The sequence below is a fragment of the Mastigoproctus giganteus genome, chromosome 3, assembly GCF_048544385.1.
Source record: "Mastigoproctus giganteus isolate SK-2022 chromosome 3, ASM4854438v1, whole genome shotgun sequence".
NCBI classification, from domain to species: Eukaryota; Metazoa; Arthropoda; class Arachnida; order Uropygi; family Thelyphonidae; genus Mastigoproctus; species Mastigoproctus giganteus.
In genome coordinates, this window is record NC_143577.1 from 217,870,303 (window position 1) to 217,883,492 (window position 13,190).

General features: G+C 38.2%; 1 protein-coding gene across 1 annotated transcript in view; it reads left to right on the forward strand.

Annotated features, from left to right (window-relative positions):
- Positions 1-8,721: 8,721 nt before the first annotated feature.
- The window catches only part of LOC150088723 (uncharacterized), a 96,349-nt gene continuing 91,880 nt past the window's right edge, over positions 8,722-13,190 (forward strand). The window contains exon 1 of the mRNA XM_090370292.1: positions 8,722-8,879. Coding sequence (XP_090226418.1) covers positions 8,754-8,879 — 126 coding nt within the window. The 5' untranslated portion in view covers positions 8,722-8,753. The remainder of the gene's footprint in view (positions 8,880-13,190) is intronic.

The window sequence follows — 13,190 nt, forward strand, 5'->3', positions numbered from 1 at the left end:
TGATTTTGTAATAACTGAGAGCAAAGTGGTGGAGAAATTGTCGAAGTTAAAAATAAGAAAAGCACCTGGGGTGGATGGGATCTATCCAGTTATATTAAAGGAGGCCGCAAAGCAACTAAGCAAATCCTTACCCATAATTATGAGAGCATCCTTGGACTCAGGGGAGGTTCCCACGGACTGGAGATCTAGAAATGTATCCCCTTTGTGGATACAAAAATGTATCCACAAAGGGGGATCGAAGGGTGACACGAGTAATTACAGACCAGTTACTTTAACTTCTCTTCCGGGTAAAATAATGGAGTCACTGGTTAAAGATACATTGCAGGATCATCTAGACAAGACCAGCAATAATTCAGACACAGCATGGGTTTCTTAAGGGAAAGTCTTGCCTGACAAATTTGATATGATATTATGATGTGGTTACAAAGGAACTGGATGCAAAAAATAATTTTGATATCATATATTTGGATTTCAGGAAAGCTTTTGACACTGTTACGCATGGAAGACTATTGTACAAATTGGAGCAGAATGGTATTAAGGGTAAGTTGCTACAATGGATAAAAGGATGGCTAAGTGGGAGAAGACAGAGGGTGTTAATCAATGGGTGCTGCTCTTCGTGGACTAATGTTATTAGTGTAGTCCCACAGGGTTAGGTGTTGGGTCCACTGTTGTTTTGTATATTTATCAATAATATTGATGAAGGTATATCAGGCTTAATGTCGAAGTTTGCAGATGATACAAAGGTTGGCAGGGTTGTTAATGACAGTAATGGCAGTGTGCTACTGCAACAGGATCTAGATAATTTGGGCAGATGGGCTAAGAAGTGGCAACTGAAGTTTAACCTTGACCAATGCAAAGTACTGCATATGGGTAGAAGTAACCCCAGAGAAACGTACCAACTGTGTGGTACTACACTTAAGGTGGTAGAAAATGAAAAAGATCTGGGAGTAATTGTGCAGTCAGATATGAAGTTTTCTGAGCAATGCAGACAGGCTGCCAGGGCAGGTCATGGGGTTTTGTCAATGATATATAGGAATTTTGCTAGCAGGGAAAAGGAGGTGATTGTCCCTCTGTATAAGGCAATGGTCAGGCCACGCCTTGAGTACTGCGTACAGGTCTGGAGGCCTCATTTTAGGAAGGATGTAGATTTACTTGAGTGTGTACAGAGAAGGGCAACAAGATTGGTGAGGGGAACGAAGGGATCCTCTTACCAAGAGAGGCTTAAATTCTGTAAATTGCAGTGGCTGGAGACTAGGCACCAGCGCGGTGATCTAATTGAGGTGTATAAGGCCTTGAATGGGTTGAGCACGCTGAATTCTGATGGGATCCTTCCACTTGTTCAGATTACGAACCTAAGGGGGCATAAATTCAAATTAAGAAAAGACAGATGTAGAATAGATGTGCGGAAATTTGCCTTTAGCCAGCGGGTGGTTAATTTCTGGAACAAACTTCCATCTGTCGTTGTGGAAGTTGATAGGTTGAATAAATTTAAGGAGGAACTGGACAAGCATTTGGGGGGAATGGTGTGATTTTATTTATTTAATTTTTTTTGGCTGATGCTGCATAAGCTCATACACTTGCTTTCTTGCATCACATGCCACTACTACTACTACTACTAAATATTGTAGGTTCTAATACCTCTCGTTTTTGGGGTTTTCATGAAAAAAAAAAAAAGCTGAAATTATTATTTTGGTTACAACTTGTCTCCGCGCAGTGGACTTAGGTAGTAGAATGGAGTGATTGTATGGTCGAGTTATGTTATTGAGTGATTACTGTGAATGCGTTTTGGGCTAAATCCATTATTTGGGTACCACTTGTATCTGCGCAATGGGCGTGGTCGTACAGGTAACAGGAAAAAAGATCCCATTATTTCTTGTTATTATTATAATACTTAAGATTATTTAAGTATTATTATTAAGATTATTGTAATACTTAAAGGTTTGATTATAATTTCTATGATTTTTTTTCAAATGAAGTTAGGGTGTTTATTTTCCGGCTTACCGCTGTTTTAATAGTGGAAGACGAGTTCCCTATTTTATAACAGCGGTAAGTGTGTGGGGGGGGGGGATAAACACCCTAAGACGAACCATAGCGGGCTATTTATATATAGTGACGTAACGCCTCCTTGCAACGATCAACCGGAAGTGTACCAGCTGGCCAGTTTAACCAATTGATTTTTTTATAAGCTTATATAATAACAGTACTTGCTGTATATGTCTGACGAATGATGACTTCATAATTAAATGCGTTAATTGTCACAAAAACTATTGCAATAAGCCTGATTCTGTAGATATTCTGTAGATATTAAGAGATTAAACAAAACTAGAAAACGCAAGTTTGAATGTGACGCTTGTAGGCAACAAACAGGAAAAAATAATGAAGAATTACCTAATGATGTCATTTGTGAAGATTCTTGCGCAGAACAGATTAACGACCTTGAACAAGCAACAAGAGTAATCCTCTCGCAGACTGGCCTTGGAGATGGCACCTTGGGCCATCTTAAAGGATAAATTTTTGAAACTCTGGGATGCGATATTTGCCCGGAAGATGGCGAGCACTCTGAAGGGAGTTTCGCTAGACAGAGGAGCAATCATAGCCCGAATGAAAGGCAGGAAGAGAACCGTAAAGAATATGTCTCGCGTACGGAATTAAAGGATATCCTTGAAGACTGCATCAGTCCCTTTTCGATGCAGGCTGTGGAATACGCTGAAAACCTCGCGAGCAATTTCATCCCTGTACATAAAATGCTACAGGAACTGCAGGAAGAGAATTTTCTTCTCAAAGAACAAAACAGTAGAATATTGCACACCCTAAAACGACTGGAGGAAAAGCTAGGATGCTTTGAATCAGTCCTCGTTGCACAAGGTGGCTCAGCGGCCCCCGTAACCGACGAAACTTGGTATGCGAGGCAGAGCTACCCAAAGAAAAGTAGAAGTGATATGCATGGATTGTACAGGAGGACAGAAAGCATTGAAAATCAGAAACAGAAGACAAGAAAATAATTGAATTCGGGGGAAAACATATCAGAACGAATTGCAAAACTACAAGACAGTCAAATAATATGTGAATTTCAAGCCCAGCCGCGAGCTGTCTGTTTGCAGCAGGACCTCGCAAGCAATAGTACCAAATCCAGTGAAACTTTAGGGGCAGCACCAGGAAATGGTTCCACACATTCCACTAGGAAAAGTCGAAACCAAAATAAAGAAGTCTCAGAAATATTAGGACAACAGGAATCAACTGAAATGATTGGGGCATGCATGTATTCCAAGAGTACGAACGCCAGAGTTACATCTTCCCCTTCAGATCATGTTCCTGCAAACCCACTCACTTATGCGCACATCACTATGCTACCTAAAAAGCATAACACTTTTGAGGGTAGAAAAACCCGCCCATCCCAAAATTTCATGCCTACTCTCGCCGAGGACGGCCGACGACGTAATCCAGTTCACAGAGAAAGTATTAACCTGTCTTCCTGTAACACACCTGAAACAAACAAACGGTTTTCTGAAATCTACAACATTACTTCCGTTGTAACCAGAGAGCAAATTTTTGTATCAAGGCTGGGGCCCACAACACAGCCCAGAAACATTAAAGCCATGTGTGAGGGCGAACATGGGATAACTCTGGAAGTAAAGCAAGTGAAAACACGACACCCAGCTTACTCCTCCTTTATAATCTCTTGTCCACCAGATAAAGCAACTCGCCTACAAGACGTAAGCGCCTGGCCAGTAGGTACCTTAGTCAAGCCCTACAGAGACAGATGGGCCAGACCACTGGTTAAAAATGATGCAAGGAATCGGGCTCAATAGCAATCAAAAAAAAACTACTCCCAGCTGGGGATGCAGAACATCACATCCACCTGTTTGCACAAAACGTGAGGAGCATCTCAAATAAGCTCCACACCCTACAAACGATGATGATGTACGGGGACCTGGATTTCATTTGCCTAATCGAAACCTGGTTGGGAAATGGAAAACAGTTAGATTGGCTAACTGCGGCAGCAAACTGCAAATGTGTGGGAACCGGAAGAACAGATAGGCGAGGAGGAGGAGTTATAATTTGCTATAAAAATAAATACCAGCCTATAAGAGAACGAACAACCAACTCAATAATTTTGAAGGTATTTGCGTTACCTTTCAAAAGAGCAGGTGAAAATACAGTTATGCATCATATACCTCCCACCTGAGCACACAAAGGAGACAAGAAACGAACTCTATGCCTGGCTTGCTGCAAATCTAAAGCCATCAGTCGACACAATAATAGCGGGAGATTTTAATTTGCCTCTTCCGAAACACAGGGAGGCCAAGAAAGAGCTGGATGCTACATTGGGTGCATTGCACTTAACGCAGCTTCTGACACCAGTGACAAGGGGAATACAGCAACTTGACCTGTTGTATCGTAGTTTCTTAGACATAAGGCTAGCGCAAAACTGCATAAAATTTAAGTCGGACCACAATCAAATTGAAATAGAAGCAGCACTGAAGATACAGAAATACATGCAGGGTAACCACACGAACTGGGAAAAGCAAAGTAAGTATCTTTTCTCCGTGAAGTATATTAATGCAGAGGTCATTCTCAGTCACCTGACTAGTTACAACTGGAATGACCTGCAAGAAAAACCAGTAGACGAAGCTTTAGAAACGAACACTAAAAAGCTATACCAAAACAGCATTGGAAGGAGCAGCAAAAGAAATCAAAATATCTGAGAGAACAAAAGAATGGTTTAATCCACAACTGAAAGCAAGTTTCCTCAGAAAGCAAAAACTGTATAGAAAATGGCAAAGAACGGGTCATGCCTTCGATCACATTCGTTATAAGAAGGAAAGAGCACATTTTATCAAAGCAAAACGACAGGCACACTGCAGTGTTATTCATAACAAACTAAAACGAGCAAAAAGAATTACTAGTAATTGAAATAGCACAGAGAATATGACCGAATGCATTTTCATGGAATGGGCTAATAACACTTTTAGTAACCTGCATGGACTGAATCAAATTGAGAACACTGATAATGGTGACAAAATTTTGGAATTCCTGAAAGATTTAAACAAGCGAAACTATTCGGCAAGAGAGGAACCAACAAGACCTCCTTTGAGTGAAATACAAATCACCAAAGAGAGTGTAATGAAAGCAATCAACGATCTGCCCAATAAGGCCACTGTTGGACCAGACAAATTTCCAATGTTCATCCTTAAAATAAGTAGCCCATTTATAATAGATCTATTACTGCACATCTATCAGGAAATCATCAGGTCAGGAGCTTTCCCGCAAGCTTGGAGAAATTACATTGTAACCCCAATACTAAAGATTAAACACCCAAAATTGGCTAAGGATTACAGACCAATTTCTGTTAGTTGCACCCTACAGAAGGTATTCGAAAAAGCGCTGCTTCCCACCATCAATCAACACTGCTTCAGCCATAGACCACCACATTTGCACTCAGTTATTTCGGGTAGATCAACAATAACAAACTTACTGGAAACCCTTTTTCGCGTGCAGAAAGCACTAAATGAGAAAAAGCAAATTGATATTATTTTTTTGGATATCTCCGCAGCCTACGACAACGTCTCAATTCCAGCGCTCATTGCGATTTTAAGGAATTATTTTAATGTGAGAGGAAATTTGTTAACTATAATAACCAGCCTGCTAGAACATAGAAAACTTACTGTTAAGCACCAAAAGCTACAATCTTGCTTTACCATCTCGCAAGGAGTGCCACAAGGGGGAGTTCTTTCGGCTACCCTCTTCGCGGCCGCCCTGGAGCCGTTTCTTGCACGGTACTACAATTTTATAACATATGCTGACGACGTAAAATTCTTAATCACTTCCAAAGACTATGAATCAGCAGAAGGTATTTGCCAGATGGCAAATAGCACAATCCGAGAATTTGAGAGCTACCTGGATTGCATCGGGCTCCGTATTAATGCACAGAAGTCTGCCCAAATGACCATAACTTACAAGCAGAATAAAAATGACATCTCGATCACTGTGAACGGGTCTAGTGTGGAAAAAGTGCACTTTCACCTGGACCTGGGTCTTAAGTGGGATGACAGACTCACCTTTGCTCAACCCTTTGCCCATATGAAGACAAAAATATTCGCCGCTTTATGGGCTACTAGACAGGAACTGGTAGGAATTAGGGATCCTCAGCTAGCGACCAAGTACATTTTAATGTGTGTCCTGCCAATTGCAATGTATGCCTCGCAAATCTGGTCTTCAGCTCCAGATTCACATTATAAGTCCGTCCTTGGGATCGAGTACTGGTTCTTGCGATGGCTTAACAGAGTTGCTGGCCACCCTTTTACTATCTCAAGGGCCATTCTCTACTCAAACCTTAACATCACACCCTGGATGCAGCGGACAATTAACAGGAACATACACACTCTCGCACAAATGCTCACTGGCAGAGTGGATGCTCCAGTCCTGGATAATATTCTAGTCAAACCGCGTGCCACTGCTAGACGTTGCGGAGAAGTAAATAATCCATTGCGTTCAGTCCTGAACAATCTTAGTAGCCTGCAAAGATTCTTCCCATCAAATGCAGCGAAAATATTTAACTCACTACACATAGATGCCGAAAAACTGTGTGAGGATGCAGCATACCGGAAAGAGATATTTCAGAATTCGTACAGACTTATCGAAATATGAATCGGCTGCAAAGTACCAAAGAATTGTGAATAAAAGTGAAACTTTCTGCTTTAAGAACAATAATAATTTGTTGACTGGAAAAATATACCTTCTGTAACAGTTATGTAAATATGTAAGTTATAGATGGAATTATTAGTGAATTGTAAATATATGAGTTGTAGAATGATTAATGCGTAAATACTGTATATATTAAACATAAAATGTGTATATAATATTTCGGGGCGAAACTACGTGTTCAGTATATGTAACCCACTGCACGTAGTATCTCGTACCTTGATATGTACTTAGCACCCTCCTGGCACTTTGTCGTCCCGGGGTGGTTTCCTTATGGAAATAAACAGATAATAATAATAATAATAATAATTTCATAAACACTACATTATTGACAGTAATCACAGTTTAATGATGATATCAAAATCACAGATTGAAATTTGCAAAAAATCATACAAATTATAATCAAACGTTTAAGTATTATAATAATCTTGATAATAATACTTAATATGAAGTATTATAATATTAACAAGAAAATGTGATATTTGGTCGTAGAACGGAGTGATTGCACGGTCGAGTCCTGTGATTGGGTGGTTATCAGTAGCGGATTAAGGTCGGTTGAGACCCCGGGCGCAAAAGAGACAGGGAAAATAAAAATACATGTTAACCATTTTTTTAAAATAAATAAAAAATATTATGTACTATTAATGTTTGATTTCCAATAAAATTTGAATATAATACAAATATATATGTATAATATAATTAATAATAACATAATAATAAGCACAAAGTTTTGGACTAATAGTTGAACATATTAGTTCAACTAATTTGTTGGGGTTTTGCGTATAAAGTTGGGGTTTTGCGTATAAAATTGGGGTTTTGCGTGGGCCCTTCAGAAGTCGGGGCCCAGGGCGCACGCCCGGTACGCCCGCCGTTAAATCCGCCTCTGGTGGTTATTGTGAAGGCCCAGGGGCTCACATTTGGTGAGTATGGGGTTGGCGAACCCATGGTTCTGAGCTTGATATCATCATGTTTCTCTTTCTTGCTTTCTTGGTGATTCACTTCTACTTCTCTCTCTCAGGTTAAAGCGGGGAATTTTTTTTTTTTTTTTTTTTGACTGGTGTAACGTAAGCCTCAGGCTTCATTGCACCATATGGCTAATAATAATAATAATAATAATAATAATAAAGGTGTTTTGTTTCTAATTTTTTTGTGTCGTCGAGGAGGTGGGTGCTTAGCTTAGGTAGGATGTTTATCCACCTCCCGTTGTTTTAAAATCAGAAAACGAGTTCCCGATTTTAAAACGGGAGGCCGGGGATAAGCACCCTAGGCATGTCAACCTAGGCGCACAAGAGGCGGTGGAGTAAAAAGTAAAGTAAAGTGCAGCCATTATCAACCCACTGCAGGGTGGAAACCTCCTCAACAATTCATGCTGAGGGAAATGGACCATAATCTGCCACGCTGATCCGGTGCGGGTTGGCAGATCGACTGTATTCAGCAGCCAGGGGCTTGAACCCCGGTCAAAGAGCGTGTGCTACTGCACTCCCGTTCCTGCCCACTCGGCTACGGAGGCCGTGGAGTGGCACCTGCCAAATCACTGCCTTCTTCCTGACTTTTAGTCGAAGTATGGAGAGGTTTTTTTTTTTTTTTTTTTTGTTAGCGCATCGGCTTCTGTGGCCATAATGCACCTCCCAAGGTTTTTGCATTTTACTGTGATTCAAGCCCGAGGCGGGATTTGAACCCGCGAACTTTGGGTTGCCAGGCAGGCACTTTACCGGGCTACCCACCTGGCTAGCCCGGTCGGCGTATGGAGAGGTACCAAGATCTGAATTTTTTACCCCTTTATTTTTCGATTTTACGAATTCCACCTTTAATTTTTGCAAGCCCCCCCCCCCCCCGCCCAGATGAATATTATGCCCTGGGCCGACAGAAGTCTAGGCATGGACTGTTACTGAAAGGGTTCGCGAACAGAAAAAGTTGGTGGGGGAACCACTGAATTAAGCCAATGTTTACTTCCTACATAATAACGTTGTCCACGTGAAAGCTAGGCGTGTTTGTCACATGGTCTGCGTTCATGCGACATCGCTGTTGTCTACTTTTGCGAACCGTCAAAAATGGACGGGTTACTAGGCACCTCTTCTTCAAACGCACAAGTGAGCCGAAGTCAGGAAAGCCCACCTACCCTGGAAAAATTAGGGATTCACAGGAAACCGAAAACACAACAAACGGCAATCGGAACGGTTGGTATATGCAATATTTTGTAATGTGCTTATTACAATTGTTTAGTTTTACTTTTCTGGCTATTAGGGCGTGATACTGGATTAAAATGTGCAACCCGGCGTGAGTGATGTAAATGTTATTTTGTGACGTTTCGTTACATTTAGATCAAGTTTTTGGAGTTTTGCAAAACGCATTTGCAAATATAATCGCTTGAATTCAATGACAAAGCAATCGCTGTAGTACCGCTATTAAACGTGATGCAAACATTGCACTTTAGGAATAATTATATTCAGAATGTGCAAATAAGTGTGCAGGATAATTTAAATTATAATTGTTATTATGACATTACGTCGTTTTTGAAGTGATCAGATATAATATTAATGTGAATTACATCTGAAGTACCCACTTGTTGATATGCGAAAGACAAGTGAATAATGCACAGTTACAAAATGAACAAGGAAGTAAAGGAATTACTTTCACTCTGTGAAAGTTAACTGGAAATAGAAACTTACGCTTAAACCTGTTGTCACTCCATTGGGGTAACGATGTTTTTTTTTTTTTTTTTACATCGCAGGGACCACGTGGAGGAATTTTTATTGTAGGAAAGACTTTATACTGCCATTTTTGATTACTCTTCATACACACACACAAAAACATAAGAGCAATCAGATTTTAAAGACATTTTTAATGCTGGATAAAACGCAGAAAAATATTTAATTTTTTTTCTTTGTTTTCTACAAAGCAGAGAAATATTTCCTTAAACCAAATAATGTATTCCAAAAACAGTTTTAATCAATGTAAAAAAAAAAAAAATAAATAAATAATAACCATAATTAATTTTTTTATGGAAATTGAACAAGTAACCCTAGGGGCTCACAACTGGTGAGTATGGGCATGGCACACACAGGGCCCTGAGCTGGATATCATCATTCTTCTCTTTCTTGGTGATTCCCTTCTACTTCTGATTCTTGCTCTCTCTTTATTTCTCTCTCTCTCTCTCACTCGCTCAGTTACCCTGAGCGAGTGAATTCAGAATTTTATTTTTTTTTTGGCTGGTGCAGCATAAGCCTTAGGCTTCCTTGCACCATATGGCTAATAATAAAGCAAGTTCATTTGTATATATTGGAAGCAACATACAAGAGGATGGCAAAAGCCATTTAGAAATAAAAAGGAGAATTTCTATAGCAAAAGAAGCACTTAGGAAAAAGAAATCATTTATTGCAAGCAAGATAAACAAAAAAAAGGAACAGTTCATGAAAACCTATATATGGAGTATAGTGCTGTATGGATGTGGAGCATGGTAAATAACAGCAACAGACTGGAGGAGAATTAAAGCATTTGAGATGTTTTGCTGCAGAACATTGATGAAAATCAACTGAAGAGATAAAAAGACGAACAAAGAAGTCTCAGAGTAGCTGAGGAACAAAGAACAATCAAGAAAACCATAATAAAGAGGAAGATGCGGTTGCTAGGACATCTCTGGAGACACAATGATTGGATAGTAAACACAATGATTGGATAGGACAGCTTGAAGGGTAAAGAAGCAGAGGACAACGAAGAATCACAGCACTTGATGACATGCTCAGACTCTCAAGAATGAACTACATGGAAGTAAAACAAAAAGCCCAAATTCAGGTTGAGTGGAGAAAAAATATCTCTATGGGGCTTGGCCCTTAGAATGATAATGGTGATTTGTTTGCAGCATTTTTTTTTTTTTTTTTTTTTCATACAATAAAGGCTGTGTGTGTGGTGCATAAGTATAGCCACTTTGGGTAACTGTGGTTTCATCCCATGTGACTAATAAATATGTTTATGTTTCTCATATTCTATCTTATGAATTCCTCTGACCATGTGGTTGTTGTATAGTGTAAACAGAAAATTTTATTTATGTTGTTCTTGTTTGACGTTGCACTGAGAAACTCCCTGCAAGGGGATTGACCAAATTATATTAATAATAAGAATGGGCTTTACTGTGTCCCCTGCCAACTCATCATTTTCTGTGGTCCATAATTTGTTCACAAATGAAAATATTCTTTCAGTGACAGCATTCATCCCAGATAAATGTGGAGCAAATTAGATTATTTTTTTAAACATTTTTGTAGGGTACATTCTCATTATTAAATGGCCACATATTTTACCTCATCTGACATTTATCATTATATTTGTCTTATTTCAGAATCAGGGGTGGACTTTTTTTATTTTTATTTTTTTTAATTCATCAGAAAGCTTGCTTTGCTGCCTTCTGTTTCTTTCATTACCGCTCAGGAAACGAAAATAAAAATACTTTGACAATTTCCCAACTTCCCTCCAAGATATTGAAGAAAGTTGAGAAATTGTAATTTTTAAAGCTTGCCTACTTAAATGTATCTATTTATGTAAACTGTGCTGAATACAATTCTAAATAAAATTCCGGACATGTGGGTATGGGTAAAAACACGATCTTAAAAGACTAAATAACCTTAGAAATCTCTAAATTCCAACAGAGGTGAAATTATCAATTCAGCTCTCCTCCTCCTCCCTTTACCAAATGGTACCTCACATGACTCTTAACAACCATACCAAACCAACCATCCTTTTCCCCCTCTCCCTCCCAATTGTGGTGGACTGGGAGGCATGGTAGTTTTGCCACAGGCATTAAAGCAAGTAATTTGGTTTCACTATAGAGTGAAATATTCCATTTCTGCATCTTCACAAAATTCTTTCAGTAGCTCTGCTTACAATTAGCCGAGTGATCAGTGGCAAGAGTGCAGTAGCACATACTCTTTGAGTGGACCATGGTTCAAGCTTGCTTGTCTGCTAAGTATGATTAACAATTGTGTTCATGATTTACTGTAAACTCCTAACCTAGTGGTTGTGCTGGAGTATAAACAAGAACAGAAGTAAATGAAAAAAAAATGGCCATAAATTTTTATAATTATATTCCCAGCATCTCTGAAAGTGGAAATTTTAATGGAGTTATGTACTATATAAATTTGTACAGTCAATGCTGTTTTTTTTTTTTTTTTTTTTTGTCCACACTACTGTTTTATTAGTAAAAAAGTGTTGTGTCTTTTTGAGCAGTACTACCAGAGTTGTTTGCAATTTCTCTGTATTAGTACAACTAACTTTAAATTATTTTCTTCAAGTATTTTTTAAATAGAATTGTTAATAACATCCGCTGTTTCACTAAATAGTGATACAAAAATCAAAAAGTTTTATTTTCACTCAGATTTTTGAAATGAAATAAAATGAGTGTAGAAAAAGGTTTACATCTTTATGGTTATAATTTATTTATGTATGGTTAAATAAAGAAGAAAATAACCAATAGTGTGCAGGTTGGTTTTGGGCTCTTCTGATGTAACTAATACCCTTTTTATGATAGCTTCAGTTTTTGTTCTTTCCCAGGAAAATTTTTCATAAAATAATTTTTTAATCAACTTAGATGTATAGTCCATTGATAAATTGTGTGAAAAGAAAAAAAGAGCATCCGCAACTGCCAATTCTTTTTTCTTTCATTCAAAATTCTGTTTTACAAAAAAAAAAAGAAAAAAAGATCAACTTGTAATATCACATATGTCTCCAGGATCGCAAATTTACAAATCATATGTAAATTTGCAATCCTGTCATTTTCTTGTTGTGGTTGATTGATTTTTCACAAATGTGGCTGATTTTATTTTCCTGTCTAAATAATGAAAAACAAATAAATATTCAAACAAAATTACACATCAAAATGTAACTGTAATTTACAATTTTAAGTTCTTTTATGACTATTAATTTATGACGATTATGAACATCATATACAACCTACATCATATAATTTATGTCTAATGATGAGGATTTGGAAAAACTACTGCTGGGCTGTTACAATGTTATAACTGAGACAATTGACATATATCACGCGAATATAGAACTAGATCATCTGACTCAAAAAAGCAGGATACGATTTTATAATGCAGACATGATGAGGCATATGTTTTTTGTTATCTATTTATTTATTTATCTGTTTTATTATTTATATAATCTGTTTTATTTGTTATATAATTTATTTATGGTTTGGCTATCCAGTCTCGATACGATTTGGTAGCTAAACCATAGACAAATAAATTACTCATTAAGATGTGAAACAGTTTTACCATACAAGAAACAACAGTACAAGGGGAATGATTTGAATTGTATTACACAGTGTCAACTTCAAATTAATTGTTCTTTCATGCTATTGTGGTAGGTGGAATTGTTAAGTGAGAAAGCAGGACAGAAATTTAAAAATTTGGAACTGTTGAGAATCAGAATGGTCCACAGGATGAATGGTTGAAAGTGGTTTGCCTGCCAAAAGCTGGAACAAGCGGTCACTA